This window comes from Desmodus rotundus, chromosome 12 (assembly GCF_022682495.2).
Source record: "Desmodus rotundus isolate HL8 chromosome 12, HLdesRot8A.1, whole genome shotgun sequence".
NCBI classification, from domain to species: Eukaryota; Metazoa; Chordata; class Mammalia; order Chiroptera; family Phyllostomidae; genus Desmodus; species Desmodus rotundus.
Window position 1 is genome coordinate 79639739 of NC_071398.1, and position 18889 is coordinate 79658627.

The following is an 18889-nucleotide window of genomic DNA, read 5'->3' on the forward strand; positions in this document are numbered from 1 at the left end:
CTGCTCTTAGGTCTTTCTCTCCAAGAGAAATGACGAGCTTTGTCCGCACAAAACTTGTACGTGAAAATTCACAGCAGCATTATTTATCATAACAAAAAGTGGGAACAACCAAATGCCCAAACTGATGAATGGAGAAACCAGAAGGGACACGTCCATACTGTGGAATATTATTCAGCCTTGAAAAATGAATGAAGCACCCATACATGCTACGTCACGGGTGGGCCTTGAGAACATAAGTGAAAGAAACCAGACAGAAAGGTCACATACATGATTCCATTTGTATAAAATGTTCGGAATAGGTAAAGCCATAGAAACAAAGTAAATTACTGGTTGCCGAGAGTTGGGAGGGGTTGGGAGACAGGGTGCGGCTGCTAACGGAGGTTTCTTTTGGAGACAATAAAATGCTTTAAAATCAATCAGGGTGATGGTTGCACAGCTGTGAATACACTAAAAAATCAGAGTTGTGTGCTGTAAGTGGGTGAGTTCTCTCTCAGTACAGCTGTCATTTGGAAAAGAACAAACCGCCACCCTCTAATGGTTTTCCGCTCCCTGTCCCATCAAAGCAAACCCGGCATCGGCACCTGCTTCATCCGGCTCCCTGAACAGCCCACCCCCTCGCTTCCTCGGGCTCTGCTTTTGCTGGTCCCTGTGTCTGAACGCTTGGCTATCCCTTCTCCGCGTCGCAGCCCCTCTGGCGGTTTTACCCCAAGGGCCCTGCTGCCCCTTAAAGCCTTCGGAGCGCAGTTACCGCCTAGAAGCTTGCGTCTGTGTAGCTGTACCGCTTGGTGCTGGCCCGTCTCTTTTCTGTCCTCACACCTCCACAAACATTCTGGGAGGGTGAGGATCTTACTTCGTTTTGCTCACCGCGATTATCCAGCACCGAGCACAGCGCCCCGCACACAGCAGGTGCTGTGGGACGTGTGAAGAACGAAAACATGAGTAGTAGCCTGTGGCCGGAGTCTGCGGAACAAACACCGCACTCTGGCCCAGGGGTCTGACCCAGGTCTCTCGCAGGGGAAGGCACCATCCCAGTGGAGTCCAGTGACATCGTGCCTACGTGGGACGGCATTCGGCTCGGGGAGAGACTCCGCACCATGTCCTGTAGTGACAAAATCCTACGCTGGAACGTGCTGGGCCTGCAAGGGGCGCTGTTGACCCACTTCCTACAGCCCGTGTATCTCAAATCTGTCACACTGGGTAAGGGACCTGTCTTGGGAGCCAGGGCCAGTCTGTCCTTCTAGTGCCCAGATCTCAGCAAACTGCATGCTTCGTGGCCAGGTGTTAGCATGATGTCTCCCCCTTTCAAAGTGTGTTTGATTCAGTCGTCAGTGATTGATTCCAAGCGTCGGTCCGTCACGCTGGGGAGATTGGTTTAGGCAGCAAGCCCAGGTAAGGACATGCCGGGCAGGTCTCTTCAAGATGAATGAAAGAAACACAGCAGCCTAAGAGCGCAGTGTCTTTGTCTCCTTGGTCTCCCCAGCCCTGACTTCACCTGGAACCTTAGACATGTCACTTACATCTTCTGTGATCGCAGCCACAGCCACGGTTCAGCCGCCTGAACCAGGGAGCTGTGTCTCCTCTCCTGACGGTGCCCCCCAGCATGCCTCTGCTCGTAACGGCACAAACACAGGTGTGCACGTTTCTCTTTCATACCCAGGTTACCTTTTCAGCCAAGGGCATCTGACGCGTGCCATTTGCTGTCGTGTGACAAGAGATGGGAGTGCATTTGAGGATGGACTACGACACCCCTTTATTGTCAACCACCCCAAGGTATGGAACCCCTTATATTTTCCCCTTGACATTTTTCTCCTTTTCAAGTAATCTGTGTGCAGAGCAAAAATGTACAGTGTAATCAAAGGCAGCCTTAGTTGGCACCCCAAGAACTTACCCTTTTCTTCTTTTGATTGCCCACAGCTACCCCCCTTTTTGTCTTGAATTCATTTGAATCCAGGGGTTAATATACCTCGAGTCTAGTCGCCCAGAACCCTACAGAAGGGGCAAGGCCATGAGTCCTCCGTCCCTTTTCCCTCTCGAGTCCTGAGCCCCTGTTTCAACGCCTTTTTCCTGAGCGGCTTCCGTCTTCTTCCCGGTGCTCCTGGGACTCCTAGGTTGGCCGAGTCAGCGTATATGATTCCAAAAGGCAGTCCGGGAAGACCAAGGAGACGAGCGTCAACTGGTGTTTGGCGGACGGCTATGACCTGGAGATCCTGGATGGGACCAGGGGCACCGTGGACGGGTAAGGAGTGGGAACACAGTGGTGACCCACAGGGACGACATGCTTGCCACTCTCCAGAGCTGCCCTTCCCGCCATGGTGGCCCCTCCCAGGGCTCCCCGCCTTTTCTGGTCCCGGCTGAGTGATGAATGCCTTTTGTATTTCCAGGCCACGGAATGAATTGTCCCGGGTCTCCAAAAAGAACATTTTTCTTCTATTTAAGAGGCTCTGCTCCTTCCGGGCCCGCAGGGATCTACTTAAACTCTCCTATGGTGAGGCCAAGAAAGCTGCCCGTGACTACGAGACAGCCAAGAACTATTTCAAAAAAAGCCTGAAGGACATGGGCTACGGGAATTGGATAAGCAAACCCCAGGAGGAAAAGAACTTCTACCTCTGCCCAGTATAGTGTGGTCCACGACTGACGGGGTGGGGCGTTTCACACTGGGGTGAGGGGGGGAGGTCGGAGCACCCCTCATCACATTGGATGTGAGGGCCTTTTATTTTCTTTCTCTTCCCCTTTTAATGGAACCACAGTTGGTGATACTGAGACCTTGGGGTTCCTGTTTGTCCTGCTTCCTCTGGGAATACGAGGACAGGTCTCTCCAGGCCCCTTCTCTTTTCCCAAGCGACGAGGCAGAGACCTGAGGGGAGAGAAAAGGGGTTCTCTCCTCTCGGCACCCGACGCGTAAGCAGTCACTGAGCACCGGCAACCCATTTCCTCTTCAGTTCTGTGTGGGTTTTTTCCACTGCCTTTCCCTCTGTCTGCTTCCCTGACCTCTTGTGGTCTTGAGTAGGTTCCAGTCAGCTCTGTGAGTTATGTCAGGGACTGATGATCTCATTTGTGGGTGATTTCATCTGCGAGCCCCTGTGCTTCCCCTCCACCCCTTCTGCGGTCTTATTTCTCATTTTCCTCCAAGCAGGTGAAGAGGGGACCTAAAGAATCTGGTGAGACAGAAGGGCAGGGGGTTGAAACTGCAGCCAGTTCATTCCTGGTGCCCAGTGTGACTGGGATCTGTACGTAATACTCAGTGACCTTCGGATCTTGCACTTTAGCCAGTTCGGGAGGGGCCCAGAGGCAGACACAGCTGCCTCTCCAAAGTGCGTCCCTTCCCCAGGTGGCAGGGAAGGTGAGGGCCAGCCAGACTGGCTGAGGGATTGCCCAAGCAGTAGCCATTTCCTGGGGATCACAGACACACCTTGGAATGTCGCCAGGCTCCCAGCTGTCCCTCCTCCTAAGCATTCCTAGGAATTGTCCTGCCTGTGCGGGATTTAGGGCCTGGAGGGCAAGTCCTCTTTCCTTAAGTAAACATGACTTAGCAAGAGCAAGGCAGGACCGCTGTGGTTGTGGGGTCAGACCACTGTCCCACCCAGCGTACTTCTCACGACAGCGACCCCAGGGGAAGCCAGTTAAGTAGTGGGTGAATTAGGAGTGTTTAAAAGAATGCCATAACCTATAATTGCACAGATTGAAATTCAGATACAACTTTCCATTTATCCAAGCATTTATTCTGCTTTCCTTTTGCTAGATAGCTTCAGAAGGCTATTCGTGGGCAGGTCACACACCTGAGGTCTCCCTGCCTGGTAGGGAGTGGTACAGGGTTGACGGGACAGAAGTTGTAGGGGAACGGGCAGGCTGTCCTCAAATTCCATGAGGCAGAGCCCTGGTCTGCACCTCAAGCTAATGACACTTGCGGTCAGAGCCTCAGCTTCCCTGTGGGGCCTGGCTCTGGGCCAGAGTCAGGCAGACGCGCTCCAGAGAGGCACAGAGGCCCTGGCGCCTTGAGACCTGAGCCGGCCTCTTTGGAGGAATCTTCCCTCTTCATCTGTGAACATGCTGAGCCAGCACCCCCAAATGGTTTCCCATCCTTCCCCAGCCCCGCCTACTGCTGACTGGTTAACCCCACCTGTCCCCCCTCTTCAACAGTAGGTACCTCCACATTTACACTTTTGTTCTTGTAGCTACTATTCCTGAAAACTGACCAAATGAGAAACCCAAGTTTTATTAACACACTAAGGGTGTCTTTGCAGACCACCAGCGTGTCCCAAGGAGCGCGTAGGGAGACAGTGCCCGTCGTCTGGAGGGAGCCTGCCTGCCTGCGTCCTATGAATCTGCTGAAGGCACAGTACTCAGTTCTGCCTCAGAGGCAGCTGATCTTCTGCTTCTTCCGGCTGGAGGGTGTCACCCACTGGTTCCTCAGAATATTGCCCCCCCTGGTCCATCTCAGGCACCAGAATCTCTGACTTAGCTCTTTAACCAGGAGCACAGGGCTCTCGAAAGACCAGAAACCCCGCTTGCCCCAGGTCTTGTCTAGCTACCTTGCGGTGTTTGGTTTCTGCTGCAGGAAGAAAGCAAGGCCCCCCGAACCCCCGGTCTGCTGGAAACAAGCCTCTGTCAGGCCCTGCCCGGCTGCGCTGCCCCCCATGCCCGTCAGTCACACGGGACAGAGGAGGCAGAGTCCCCCGCCTAAACTGTTCTCTTCATTTGTCCACTCTGTTTTTAATAAGCAGCACCCACTTCTCCCTCTCCCCCCACCTTTTTTTAATAATCTTTGTAGTTGATTTGTCTGAACTGTGGCTATTGTGCATTCTTTGAGTAATCACCTGTAAAAATTGTCGCTGCTTGAAGCTTTCCTTTACTCACTACGAAGGGATTTTGTTGGTTTTTGGGGTCTTGGCAGAGACGCCCAAGAGCAGAGTAGGGAAGAGCCCCAGCAGGGACTTGGGTGCCATGATGGCTGCAGTCAGTTTTCGATTCTGCTTTGTGTGCCCCTTGATAACAGTGACTAACAGAACACATTCCTCCCAAATAAAAGAAGAATCTGAATTGGTAGAAGGCCTCAAGTCTTGATTTCTTGGGGGAGGGGAAAGTGGGGGACTTCGAGCAACAGCAACCGCTGCATCTGGCACTTGAGGAGAGGGCCACCCACTGCCTGCAGAAGGGCACCATTTCATCGGGCCTGCCTGTGAGGCGAGCTTGTGTCTGGGTGGGGTGAGGTCCCCCAGGTACCTGTCCCCCCCACCCCATCAGAGCCCCCCTTAAATGCCTGGTTCCCAGAGACTTCACAGGCAAGATCTCAAGGCCCAGGGGAGGAAAATATCCCTTGAGAACTGTATCACCAGTCACACACAGAATTCGCCTCTCCTTGCCGGAGGCGGTTCTCCTCCCCCCACCTGAAGGGAACGTGCGTGTTTGGAGTCAAGTTGCAGCCGAACCAGGGCTGGCTTGGCTGCGGGCTCAGGAGATAGGCCATTTGCCTTTTACTTCATAGATGGCATCCAGAGTATTTCTTCGTCTTGAATTTCAAAGAGAATGCACCGCTTTCCACGTTGCCATTTAGTCCAGAATTTCTGCAGAGCTCATCCTTGACCTTTTAAAAATGATAGCCAGAGGACACGGGGCGGGCCTAAGTCACAACAAAGCCTCATCCATTACACGGACAGCAGCTGGGCCAAGAGGGCCAGCAACGTGCTTGGGGCCCAGAAGGACTGGGGGGGGGGGGGGCGGTTGCACTGGTGCTGGGTGAGCTGGACGGTTTTTAGAGACAGGGAAGCATAAGGTGTCTGTCCGCTGGGGTGCCTCAGGAACCTCCAGTGCCCTCTGGTTCTCGGGCAGCTCCTGGTCCCACCTGGAGGGAAATGTAGCACCCAGGTGTTTCAGAACGTGGACCGTTTCCTGTGCACCTAAGGCGAATGCCAGGTGCGAATGCCAGGTGCGGCTGCGGAGGGAGCATGGCTGGCCTCCCCACCACACTCCCTGACCCGGCAGGAGAGCAGACTGCCCTGGGGGACCACAGGGTTTTCTTGGCAGGGTTGCTATTGACCCTGCATTTCATCTAGGGGGCCCGCTATTTAATACCAGCTCAAGGAGTTGGGACCAGATCAAGCCGGTGTTCCGGGAGCAATTCTGGCCCCCACGCAAACTACGGCCTTGACTTCCCAGAGTGCAGGGAGAGGAGGCCCCAGCCATCCCTCCCTCCAGGAGACTGGGCCTCCCCTGGAGCTTTTTCTGGGCTCTGTCTGCTACAGGCCCAGCCATTTAATTTCCATCTGATGGATAGACTTGTAAGGCAACAAATCACAATAATGGAGCTGTTACCACTGACCTTTGCTTTAGTTTTCTTTAGAAACTGCATGAGTCCAGCTTACCTGCATTCTCCATTTTTCCCATGCAGTCCCAGTCCCTGAGGATCCTCCCCACCTCCCAATATGAGAGGCAAAACGTCTTTGGAAACAACTTGTCTTTGCCAGAATCTTGAGTTCCTAGTGCATCTGGCCTGGAGTAGGCTAAACAGTGCAAATATTCCAGGAAGACAGACAAGGGAGGCCAACCAACCACAGCCAGTGTGGGGGGAAGGGGGCACTGTGGGCGGATGAGGGAGGTGTCCTAACGATTCCTAGACCTACGGTCCCTTAGGAACCATGTGACTCTCACACTGACCTCTTGGACCTGTTGGGATGCATCTCAAAAGGTGGCTGCTTGTCCTCTGTCTAGTCTGGCTGGTGGGAGGCTGGTCAGCACCAGTGGGCTGTGAGGGATGCTCTGACACCAGCCCAGCTGCCCAGAAGCAGAGGGTGGCAGCTGGGTCCAGGGCCACTCTGGCTTGGGAATGAATTCAAAGACCCAATGCCCTCAGGTTCCTGCTGCCCGCCTCGGAGGCCACACGGACTCCGTGATCGTGAGCCTTGGGTTTCAGGCCCAGCACTGCTCGCCAGCTGTCGCTTGGTCTCCCTGAGCCTGGTTCTCTCTTCTATCAACAGGGCCCCTTCCCTGCAGGGCCGTTGTGAGGAATAGAGACAGTGCAGCTGGAGCAGGTGGCACAGAGCAGGCCCTCAGCAAACAGTCGCTGTGCTGGCAGTGGGAGGAGACAGGATGGGAGTCATTCTCCGCGGAGCATGCCCCACCTCCTTACAGGGAGCCTGCAGCCCTTCCTCCCTTCCTCTGCAGGAAGTGCCAGCCGGGGGCTGCCCGTCTTGTTTGCTTTTAAATCTGCAATAACTCGGTACCAGCTGTTCCAGTATTAGCTCCCTCACTGCCAGGAAACTAACTGCCTTCCTCCTGTGGCAATGCCAACGGTCCAAAGCGGAGTCTGTGCAGAACCTCTTTTCAGACAAAAATGGCCACCAGAGCACCCATGGTCTCACCGTTTCTGATGGAGACCATCCCAAAGTCTTTCCTCACTGCCCCCCGCAGCCCACCTCAGGTTACAACCCAGTATCTCCCTCCCCCTTCAGATCTGGGGCCCCCGGTCCTTGCCCAGTGCTGAGCTGGGTACCCGATTCTCTCCAGAGACAGCCGCAACGTGGAAGGGGCAAGGTGCTGCCCAGACTGCACCAAGGGAGGAGGACAGAGGACCTGAGAACAGAGAGACTGGTTCCCCAAACCCGGTGCTGACGTGTAACGCCTGGCCCGAGCAGCGGCATCCTCCTCCCTGCCCTACTGGGATGGTCCCCAAAGGGCTGCAGCCGGAGGTGGAGGGAATGGCGGTGCCCCACGGACCCTGCCCAGTTAATCCCTCGTGTACATCGACCTATCCTCCTTGCTGCAGCCCTCACCCTGTTCTGTCACCTCTGTTTACAGATGAGCAGGAGCAAGTTCAGAGCTAGGTGTTCGTACAAGGTCAGGCAGCAAACACCCTCCAGGCTTCAGTTTCCTGGTGTCAGATGGGTCTTGGAGAGGATTTGGAGACGCCGCTCTCTAAGTCCCGCTAGCCGTCTGCTGACTGACTTGGACGACAGCCACTTGGGAGGTACTGAAAGCATGTACGGCCAACAGTAGCAGCCTATGGGGCCAGGAGCCTGGGAGAGCTGGCCCGGAGGGCCCCAGGCCAGCATCCTACCCTTCGAGGGAAGGTTCCTTTCCAGTTGCTGTTTCAGGTTCTGGGCTGTTTCTTCCGGGCTATGAGTTTGAGGTGGGTCCCGGCATAATGCTGGCAACTGGAAATTTGCTGTTCTATTTTGCTCAAGCAAAAAGGAAAGAGGACTCGTGGCCATGGTCAACAGTAGGGTGGTTGCAGGGGGAAGGGGGTACAAGGTGGACAAACGGAAATAGAAAACAATACAATAAAAATAAACCAATCTGCTGCTCTAGAAGGGAGTGTCCATGGAGCCAAGACACTACCCCTCAGAAGAGATGTGCAGAAGCCTGCTCTGGCAGGTGGGTAACGGCCCTGGGGACAAGGCACAGGACACCGACAGGATTAGGTCAGCAAGGGCTCTGAGCACGCACCTGCATGGGGAGGAGCTGACAGAGAAGGGAGGCCAAGGCCAATGCTGGAGCTCTCAACCCAGGAGTGGAATGAGACTGCTGAAGACGGCCGGGGGGAGACCCGCCCACCACACTCACAAGCATCCCCTCCAGCTCTGTTTCCCTGGGTCCAGGCCCTGTTCTGGGGGGAGGCGGACATGACAGGGGACCCCATTCCCACTCACATCTGTAGAGCACCCACTCTGTGCCAGGGAAAGCACTGGGCTTTTTCACAAACACCACTCCGTCCTCAGAGCGAGCCCATAAAGAGGGCATCGCTGTCCACATCCAACAGGTGAGGGAGCTGAGCCCCTCAAGGTGGCTCAGTAGGTGGCAGAGCTGGGATAGAATCCAGAATGTGACCCTAGTGCTCGCGTGTGCCACGAGTGTCCTCTCACCCACTGGCACCCTGCCTGCGCCCCACACTGCGCTATGCCTGGAGAAGCAGGAGCCCAGCTGGGCATGAGAACAGCATGGTCTGTGCGGGGCAGGCCCCTCAGTGCACTTGGCAGACTGACCCCTCTGTGACCAGTCACCTGCTGGCCCAGTGCTGAGCACAGGCCAGGACCATAAATCAGAGCCGGTCATGTGTCAGGGACAGGGACAGAAGATCCCATAACAGGTCTGTTTCCTATGCTAACAGGCCAGGTGGCCTCCAGCTGTCCCCTGGGAGCAGTGTCAGAATACAGCCTCCAGGGACACACAGGACGGGATGCTTTCAGGGGAGCTACTGGCAGCAGCAGCCCCTCCCACTTCAACCTTGCTCAGGTGTGGGTCGGCGAGGGGAGGGGCGAGAGCAGGAAGAACGGAGCCCTGGAGAGAAAGAAGGGCAGGGCGGGAGCAGTGCTGATGTGGACACTCGTTCTGCAGCCAGCTCCCTCCCGGCAGCCAGCTCTGCTCCGGGCAAAAAGGCTGGGTCTGCTTACAGCTAACATCTTTCCTTCATTTACTACAAACAACCGGTCAGTTCAACGGGATGAAAAACAGCCTGTGGATGTGACCTCGGGCTCCAAGCGAGTCATGCAAAGACTCAAAACTCAGAGGCTTCCCAATACCCAGCCTTGTCCACCACACCCTGGCCGGGCAGGAATGGAACAAAAGCCCAGGGGTTGAGGAGAATTCTTCACCGGAGAAGGGGGACTGGGGCTGGGCTCTGGACCCCCCAGGGGGGAGGGGCTGTAGGGCTGGGCTGGAAGCTTCCCCCGGGAGGCTGACCCTCTGGGTAGGACCCTCTGCCTGTGGTGAGGACCACCCCGCCTGGCTGCTGTCCACTGGGTCAGGGGCAGGTGTCAGGTCACGCCCAGGCCTCTCTTGCTCTTCCCTTCTGAGCTGCCTCATGTCCGGCCAGCCTAGCACAGAGTCCGAGCCCCTGCTCCTCCTCCCCTGATCCCTTCCCATGATTTGGAGGCAACGGATGATTCTGTCCCCTTTGAGGCCCCTTCCCCTTCGCACTCTCCTCAGGCTGGAAGTCTTTGACATCCCTGTCCTCTTCTCAGCTTTTGTCCTTGACCGGCAGCACTGGCGCCTGGGTCGGTGCAGGAGGAGGGCGGCTGGCCCAGCCTCAGGCTGGAGTGGCTGCATGTGGGCTGAGGTGCAGGGCAGGGGCTCCAGGCGATGTGAAAGAATGAATCTTTGTGGGCAGTGACCCTTTCCTGGTGGCTCATCCACCTCCACCCAAAACTACTACGACAGAGGACAAAGGGGTGAGGAGCATGGAGCCGGCGGGGGGGCTCACTTGGAACTGGGAGCTGAGTGGTCTGCATGGAGGAAGGTGGCAGCGGTGTAGTTTTGGAAGAGAGGCTGTAGGAACATTCCGATGGTGCCAAAGACACAGACGAAGACAAAGATCCAAAGGAACAGGCGGTCGATCACCATGGCAACATACTTCCAGTCCTCACTCACCTGGACAGGAGACAAAGGATGCCCAGGTGTATCAGTCACATGATGCAGGATAGGAGCAGGGTGGCTATAAGCAGGTCACACCTTACACACACACATCACTCTCTCCCTCCATGACCCTAGAGTGACCTTTCCAAAGCATGGTTTCAATCCCACCTGCTCAAAAGCCTCCAGTGGCCCCACTGCCTCCAGGACCCCTCCGAACTCCCAGATCTGGAATCAAGCCCCTGCCTCGACAATGTGCACCTCCCCCCTCCTCTTCCATACCAAACCCAGCGTGTCCTCTCGGGTCTCTGTGCCTTTGGGTGTCCTTTCTGTCTAGAATTCTGGTCCTCCCTTTCTATACTTGCTGAACTCCTATACATCCTTCAAAGCCCAAATCAAATGTTACCTCTTCTATGAAGGCTTCCTTGATCCCCCTGATCTGAATGAACCATTGCCCCTTCCGGGTTCCTTTAGCACTGCATTCCCATTTCTATCACAGCATTTTCACCGCGCTGTGCTATCACTTCAATCTGCAGCCTCCTGGCTCCTGAACTACAGGGACCCATCAAATTCACCCTTGTAATTCCAGCACCTGGAACACAGAGAGCCAGTAAATGGGTCTTGAATTAGTGACAGAATGGCTCTCTCTGCTCCCTATATGACTGCAGGGGGGAGCCCCATCCAAGGGCACCATCTGAGCATGCAGGCCCCAGAGGATGAAAACTGGGTCCCAGATATGAACAAATCAGTGAAAAAGACAGTGACTTCTGTGGGTTCTAGGGGAAGTGCTGGCCTCCCCTCAGAGCTGCTCCGCTCCAGCCTAACTCTGGGCCTTGGTACACATGCTCACCTGTAGCCCGGACAACTGGGGGGATGGGGAGGAGGAGGCTGTGCACCTTCACTTAGTCAGCAGCTGAATAATGACTCGTTCGTGTCACATGTGTGCCTCCTATGTCCCTGGCACCATGCGGGCATGGGGGATAGCCAGACAAAAAAACACATCCTGTGGTTTACAGGCTCCTGAGGGAGGCGACGGACACAAAATAAGTAAAACTGAAAGAAGTACACAGGCTGTTTATAAGGAAACAGAGGACTGAGACAGAGAAATGGAGGGATGATGTAATTTGCAGTGTGGTCTGGGAAGGCCTCTCTGAGGAGGTGACGTCTTCGGTAAGAGCTGATAAATGAGGAGCCAGCTGTGGCAGCATAAACGGAAGAAAGGAGCAATCAGGCAAAGCCGAACTCGGGGACCTTCAGCAAGCCTGCACCCTTCAAAAGCGTTTACACCAGGGGAGACCAAGCTGAGGAACTGTTCCGGGCTGAGCTACAGAGGCAGGACAACCAAATGCAGTTCAAGACCATGGATTGGCATGAGGGTGATGCTACAAAGGGCGTCACGGGAAAAACTGGAAAAATTGAATCTGGACTTTGGCTGTCGTACTGATGCTAAATTTCCCGAATTTGGTCATTGAACCTGGTTTATGCAAGGCAGTGTCCTTGTTCTTAGGAGAGGCACGCTGAAGTGCTTGGGATAAAGGGTCACAATGTCTACAACTTAAACAGGATATCAAAAGTTAGTAATGATAATAATTTTTAAAAGGAAAAAAGGGCATTCTGAGCAGAGAGACCAATACATGCAAACGTCCTGAGGCAGGAAACAGCTTGGCTTGCTTAGAAGAGTCAATCAGATATGCCAGTGAGCTGAGCAAGGGGAGAAGGCACAAGGTGGCGGGGGACGGGGGACACTGTCTGGATGGAGAAGCACAGGAGCTGAATCCAGGACACCAGTACGCGTCTCTGCTCTGGTTGGAGCAAGAGCTGACGGAGGCCTACAGCCAGGGACAGTGTGGAGACAGCGCAGAAAGAGTGAGGCTGAGGATTATGTTGGGGGTTGTGCTCATAGGTCAAGACTTCTGATGATCTGGGCATTGAGGGAGGTGAGAGAGAAGGTGAAAAGTCCGGAATCACTCGAGGTTTTCAGTCCGAACCATCACGTGGAAGGTGATGGTTCCATTGACTAAAAGATAGACGAGGAGTAGGTGGGGATGTATGTTAAGCACTCAGTTTGGGAATGTTGAGTCTGAGATGCCCCTGAAGCATCCAAGTAGGTCACTGCATCGTCAGCACCCAGCTCGGAAAATGCACATGATAGGAGCAGCCTGCAGCAGAGGAGGCGGAGGCAGAGAGCAACGGCTGAGCCCCTGCACCTCCACCCCCACCCATGCCTCTTCCACTTGGCCTCTGCTCGCTCTGAGGCCTTCACCCCATACCCTCCAGCCTGGGCAGCCCCTCTTCCTCCATCAGGACCCATGCAATTGCCAGGCTCTGAAGTCCTCCTCCTCCTCCTCCCTTCAAACAGTAGTGCAGAGTTCACCCTTCCTCACCCCCAAACCCCAAACGGCAGCAACCCAGCAGAAACATCACCAGTCACCATAGCAACAGCTGGGCAGCAGCCAGGAACTAGCCAGGTACTGGAGCCTGAGTGCAGGGCTGGGCTGGGCCTGTCACACCCAAAGTAGGGGCACATCAACTGTTTATACCTGGTTCCCAGGTACGGAAATCAGGGGCGTCCCCTTCTGAAGAACTGCCACAGAAAACGCCTGCTGTGCAGGAATTTGGGGGACAGTTCTTGGAAGCCCTAGCCTCCACTTGCCCTCACCTCCATAAATATTTCCCGAGGCCATCCCCCAGAACCCATGAGAGCAGAAATAGTATATTGATTTGGCACTGTCCTCCCCCCCCACCAGCAGGCTCCTGGAAACTCATAACCCCCCCCCCACAACACACACACCCTTTGCACTCCCTTCAACTTTGCCCCCCCCCCTTGTGGGGCACACAAAGGACTCAGTTGTGGTTTGTGCTGAGAGCTGAAAACTAACAACTTGGACTTGGGAAAGCAAGAGGTGGGTAGGAACTCTCAGGACATGGCCACAGGACAGCTGCAAACGCAGCGGGCCTCCTCCCCTTCCTGGCCGCCCTCCTGACACTAACGATGCCCCATCTGGGGCATCTTCTCCCTGGCTGCTAGTCCTCAGGAAGCCGCAGGTTCAGCCTGTATGGAATCCAACTTAGGCGGCACCACCTCCTGGAAGCCAGCTGAGAACCCAGGCCAGCGCCCAGGCCTACAGCCCCAAGCAGAGGCACATTTCCCTCATCTAGCCCTTTTCCCTTTGCACGCCTCTACCAGGAGGCTGCTTTCCACTGCAGTCCCGCATCTCACGTCCTGCGATGGCAGGCTGCACTCACACTTTGGTCGTCGTCCTCGCTGCGCATGTGGTCCGCAATGAAGCGCACACCGTCCACCGCCTCCTGGAGGCCACAGCCACACGGCCCCCCCAAGCGCCCCGGGACCGCTGCAGGCGCGGGCTCTGCGCCAAAGGCCTCAGCCAAGCCCTGGACTGACGTGCGGTTGACAAAGCATGTGCAGGAGTCGGCCCCAGGGGCTTCCCGGAAGAAGAGGGTCCTAGGGCGCTCTCGCTCGCGCTGGCGCCGCCCCTGGCGCAGGCGTTGACGGGCGCAGTGGTGGCGCGGCTGCTGCATGAAGAGTAGCGTGGGTAGCTTCTCCAGGAAGACGACCTTGACCCAGGGTGCCATGGTGTGTGTGGTCGGTGAACGGTGGTGCACATTGAGCACACACACACTAGTGACGATGGAGAAGGTGACAAGCACCATGGTGAACATGAGGTACTTGCCAACCAGCGGCACGTCGAGGGACGTGGGCGGCACGATCTTGGAGATGAGCAGCAGGAAGACGGTGAGCGCCAGCAGCACGGAGATGCACAGCGTCATCTTCTCGCCGCAGTCGGACGGCAGGTAGAAGACGAGGATGGCCAGCGAGGTGATGAGCACACAGGGGATGATGAGATTGATGGTGTAGAACAGCGGCTTGCGGCGGATGATGAAGTCATAGGTGATGTCCACATAAGTGGAGTCCTCCGGGTTCTCGTTGCGCCGGCCCGGCAGCGCCACGATGTCCCACTCGCCACTGGGGGTGAAGTCGTCCAGGCTGGCCACATCACTCTTGAGCACCAGGTCGATCTCCGTGCGGTCGTAGGTCCACGAGCGGAACTTCATGGTACAGTTTTGCTGGTCAAATGGGAAGTGCTTTACTTCGATCTTGCAGGCGCTCTTGTAGATGGCAGGTGGCAGCCAGAAGATGCTGCCATCATAGGAGACCACGGCGTTGGAATAGAAGGACACCTCATACATGCCGTCAGCACTGCCAAGGGATGAGCAGTCAGCTCTGGCCTCAACGTTCTCCACCCCCACCTAGCAACCCAGCCCTGACCAGGAGGAGAGGAAAGCTAAAGGGAGATACAGGAGGGGAAGCCCAAGTCTGAGGGTAACTACCCAGAGTTAGGGAGGTAGAGCAGGAACTGAGCAAAAACAGTATCTGGGCAGGTTTGTGAGGAGAAGACGTGTTCTGCTCAGAACTGTGAGGCCCCTCGGAGATGAGGAGGTGGATGAAGGGGTGAAGGGCATTGCTGCGACTTGTCATGCACTGTGGAAGCTGTTTGCTTTGCTTAAGGGTCAAGAAGTTGGGGGAGTAAGGGAGGCCAGAATGAGGCACCCCGAGCAATGGTGTGGGACAGAGGCAGGTGGGGATAGGAGATGGTCCCAATAATGGTTTTGGAGGTAAAAGGGATTATTTCAGGAGAGGGCATAGCACCTGGAGGAGAAAGTGAGACCTCCAGGTTCTCCAATCCTGCCCGAGCCTCCGGGAAAGCCTATTGAATTAGTTTAGGCACTGGGGGCTGTCAGTCCTTGTTTATATCCCACAGCAGCTCCGGACACTGGGGCTCCTAATTGGCTGGGCAGGGGTTGACAATGGGCCAAGCTACCTTGGCTGTCCACATTCCGCCTCACTGGGCTGGGTCTGTCTGTCTGTGTAGTGGCTGCATCTATGCCAAGGAAGAGACTCTTCTCTGTGCCCAGCACAAATTACCTAAATGAGCTAATTTACCTTCCCCAAGACCTCTTCCTTCTCTGATCTCCCCTGGTCTCCCCCAGCCTTGCCATTGCTCCAAGGTCACCTACTTGTTATATAGGACCACATCTGGGAGCCAGATGTGTTTGGAAGGGAGTCGAACTTTCTTCATGTTGTCAAACTCCTCAGGCTTCCAAGTGAGGCGATAATCCTCCCATTCCTGGGAAAGGGAGAGAAGGAGGCAGCACCAACCTCTGCCCTGGGAGGGGCTCAAGGGTAAGGATAGTGACAAGAGGGGCTCGAGAAAGCTTTTCAAGCCATCACTTTCCCACAGTGACTACTCTGCCCAGCAAATGTGGCTCATAAAATACATTCTCGTTTAAATTGCACAGCTAGCCAAGACATTAGAATCTACATTTTATAAATGAGAAAATGACTCTTGCAGAGTTTAACATGTTCAAGTCATAGAGCTGGTGAGTGGAAGAACCAAGATTCAGATCCAGTTATTTAGGACACCAAAGTTTATACCTTTCTGCCTCTCTTCAGGAGATTAAAAGAGGGAAAAAGCACCTAAAAGAAGGAAAGAAAAAGGATGAAAGAGAAGACCAGGGGTGCGGGCGGGAAGAGCACCTACCTGGGTGAGCCAGACATTGGTGGTCATGATCTGCTCCCGCTCATGCTGCAGGAAAGAAGAGAAGCTACTGCAAAGGCCTCCTCACCTGTGGGCCTACCCAACCGCCCAAGGTCTCCCCCACAGCTCCCAGGCCTTGGGACCTCCAGAGGAGTAGGCACTAATATGAACACATTCTGGCTGTGCTGAGTTCAGTAGTTGGGCAGAGAGTTTGGAGGCCGACTCACCACACTGATGAGCTGGGCCAGTGAGACCATAAGCTGTACCGTCACCAGCTCAGAGCCATTGGTGGCTGGGCGGATAAGCTTGTTGTAGCGGGAAGGATCCAGGAGATGCTCCACCAGCCGCTCCTCTGTATCTGTACCCCATACTCCTGGGCAGGGGGTTGAGGGACAAGAGGTAAGTAAGTAGGCAAAAAAGGCCCACCCACCCTAGGCAAAGGGGTCAATCCAGGCCCAAACAAGAGGCTGTAGCTTCCCAATGTTCCATCCCTAAGGGTACATCAAAATGCCTCAGGTATCCATGGAGGCCCCTCGTAGAGAAACCCTTCCCCGAGAGCCCCAAGTTGCCCGGACAGCCCTACACTGATGTCTCCAGCCCAAGAAACCATTCTGTAAAGATTAGTGGAGACCTGCTCTTCCTCTAAGGTCTCAGAGGGTGGTTTCAAGAGACATTCATGTTTCCAGAGCTCCTCCTAAAAGATGCCTACAATTCAGGGAAGGTTATTCATGTCCCACCATACACCCCTTCCCCTCAGTCAGTGTTGATCTCTGCATGCGAGTCACATTATGTGCCTCCACATGTAACTGTGGCTGTGACCCCACCCCCACCCTCACAGGTACTGGGTTGGAGTAGAACAGTTGGAATTTCTAAGCTGTGGGTCAGGGTGTATATTTAGTCCCAAGTTTCAAATATACAGGATCCCACACCCCAGGAGATGACACGCAGGTGTAGAAGTCTCATTAGGTTGTACACTCCCTTTGCACCTGCTCTTCATACACTCCGCCTCCTTCTGTAACTGCACAAACACACCCCATGGCCTCAGAGAGCTCCTCCCTGGGCCCCGGCTGGGCAGAGCGTATTCCCTTCCAAGTCTCCCGTCCCCCGCTATGAGACAGTGGAAAAGTCACTTCACTCCCCCTCCTTCCTTGCCTCTGTGGAGTGATCAGAATCGGGAGCCCAAGGCGGTGGGCAGGAAATGGTGGAGAGCCAAGGGAGGGCTGCTGAACCAGGTAGATGTCTCGATATGATGTTTCACAGGGAGTCAAATGGCATCTCAGCCGCAGGGACTGCCATCCCCACGACCTAGAAAGCCTGGGGAGATTCCCTCCCTCTTTCCTTTGTGCGCCCAACCTCCCCACCACCCCTGCCCAGGTTTCTCCCGCTTCCTTTCATCACTGCTCCTCCCGGTTCAGTCCCCCGGGGTTCCCTGCAGGCCCGAAGGTCTCCCCTCTAACTCCCAGCAGACTCCCCCGCCTCCAGGAATCCCTTCCTTGCGCCGTGGAGCCTGGCCGGCTGAGACAGAGCGGGGCGCGCTGTCATTACCTGAGCACAGCTGGAGGAGGCTGAAGCCGAGGAGCAGCGCCATGGAGCCGGAGCGCCAGGCCATGCTGCGGGCATAGCTCGCAGTCCCGCGTAGACCGGCGGGTGGCGCCGCGGCGGGTGCTGTCCGCGGTGCTGAAGCCGCTCCCGCGCCGCCCGCGCCCGGCCGGGAGCTGGGCCTTCGGCCGAACACCGCGGTGATGGGTGATCGGTGATCCTGGGCGCAGCGAGTGGGCTGCGAGCAGGCCCCGGCTCCTCGCGGTCGCGGCCGAGCGGCGGAGGCTTTTCTGGCCGCTCACCAGGGAGCACGGGCGGGACGGCGAGGGGAGGAGTCTCCGCCCGGCGGCGGAAGCGCGGGGCCCGGGAAAACGGGGCGTCCGGGAGGGCCGTTCTGCGGCCGGTCCCGCCAAGCTAGGTGTTCGCGAGGCGAAAGCAGGATGGCTCAGCGGGCGGCGGCGGAGCTCGGAAGCCCCGAAGTTGGGGTCGGGCCCGAAGGCCGTTTGAGAAGAGGCGGGAGAAACAGCGCGAGTGGGACAAACAGCTCAGGACGCGCTCAGCCCGGAGGGGGCGCAAGTCGGAGGTTCTGGGGCCCCGCCCTTCTTTTTTCTCTTTCCAAACCTGAATGACCCTGCCTCCTGGGAAGGCCGCGGATGCCCCAGAGAAAATGCCCCTAGGGGAAGAGACAGGGGGCTGTGGTTTGCTATTTTAAGAAAACAAACAGCTTTGGAGTCTGGAAACAGGGCCCCCTCACCTGTCCCATTCTCTACCTCCCTCCATAAATTCCCTAAAAGGCCAAGCTTTCTGTCCTCTCCCAAGTGGTCTAAGGTGAGGACTTCTGGACATAGTCTGAACAGGTGACCTTGAAGGTCTTGAAGAGTGGAAGGGTAAGTGGCTCTTATCAATTAGCCTTTCTCACCTCATTCCTTTCTACCCCAATCTTTGGCTTCTGTGTGACAGGGTGGATCAGAGGACCGTTTCACAGAGGCCAGCCCAAGAATGAAGCTAACACAAAAGGGAGCAAAGATGAGACAGAGAAAGAGGTGTCAAAATTCAATGACATCTTTGATCTTGAAAGCCCTGAACTTTCAGCTTGTGAGCCAATAAAGGCTTCCTTTTTTTCCTTAGGTGGATTTTTGTCACTTTCAACTAAAAGATTCCTGACTAAAGCAGCCTTATCGTACATCAAGGCTCTGTCTTATTCCATCTCTGCCAACTTCTTCAGCCTCATCTGGGCCACTACCCCCAGCTCCACACTTCAAATATTGGCGATGTCTCTATGATCCTTGAATATTCTGTCCCTTCCATCCTCCACACTTCACGGTCCTTTAAACATGTAGTTCGCTTGACTTTTTTGTTACCCATTTCCCCTCAACCACCTTTTACTTAACTTTGAACACCTAGCAGCAATGTCAGTTCCTCAAGGAAGCTATGCCCGAGCAAGAACTAGA

The 18889-nt window shown here is 55.4% G+C and overlaps 2 protein-coding genes across 5 annotated transcripts in view; one reads left to right on the forward strand and one right to left on the reverse strand.

Annotated features, from left to right (window-relative positions):
- ADAR (adenosine deaminase RNA specific) overlaps positions 1 to 5046 on the forward strand; it is a 40885-nt gene extending 35839 nt beyond the window's left edge. For all 4 annotated transcript variants that reach the window (XM_045204196.3, XM_045204207.3, XM_024573550.4 and 1 more), the window contains 4 exons: positions 1015 to 1197; positions 1658 to 1770; positions 2109 to 2236; positions 2382 to 5046. In XM_045204196.3, the coding sequence (XP_045060131.2) occupies positions 1015 to 1197; positions 1658 to 1770; positions 2109 to 2236; positions 2382 to 2619 (662 nt within the window). In that variant the 3' untranslated portion in view covers positions 2620 to 5046. The remainder of the gene's footprint in view (positions 1 to 1014; positions 1198 to 1657; positions 1771 to 2108; positions 2237 to 2381) is intronic.
- A 3132-nt stretch (positions 5047 to 8178) lies between these two features.
- Positions 8179 to 18137, reverse strand: CHRNB2 (cholinergic receptor nicotinic beta 2 subunit). The gene is made up of 6 exons (XM_024570853.4): positions 17445 to 18137; positions 16127 to 16272; positions 15903 to 15947; positions 15379 to 15488; positions 13588 to 14560; positions 8179 to 10359 (listed from the first exon to the last, which is right to left on the reverse strand). Exons 1-6 carry the CDS (start codon positions 17506 to 17508, stop codon positions 10189 to 10191), a joined length of 1509 nt encoding a protein of 502 aa, XP_024426621.2. The 5' UTR covers positions 17509 to 18137; the 3' UTR covers positions 8179 to 10188.
- Between the last annotated feature and the right edge of the window lie 752 nt (positions 18138 to 18889).

Excerpts from the sequence above, each read along its gene's own strand:
- CHRNB2 (XM_024570853.4), bottom strand. The coding sequence starts at position 17,508 with ATGGCCTGGCGCTCCGGCTCCATGGCGCTGCTCCTCGGCTTCAGCCTC. Across the intron at positions 16,273-17,444 it reads CCTCCTCCAGCTGTGCTCAG|GAGTATGGGGTACAGATACA; the intron begins GTAATGACAGCG and ends CCCCCTGCCCAG. Across the intron at positions 15,489-15,902 it reads CCAATGTCTGGCTCACCCAG|GAATGGGAGGATTATCGCCT; the intron begins GTAGGTGCTCTT and ends TCCCTTTCCCAG.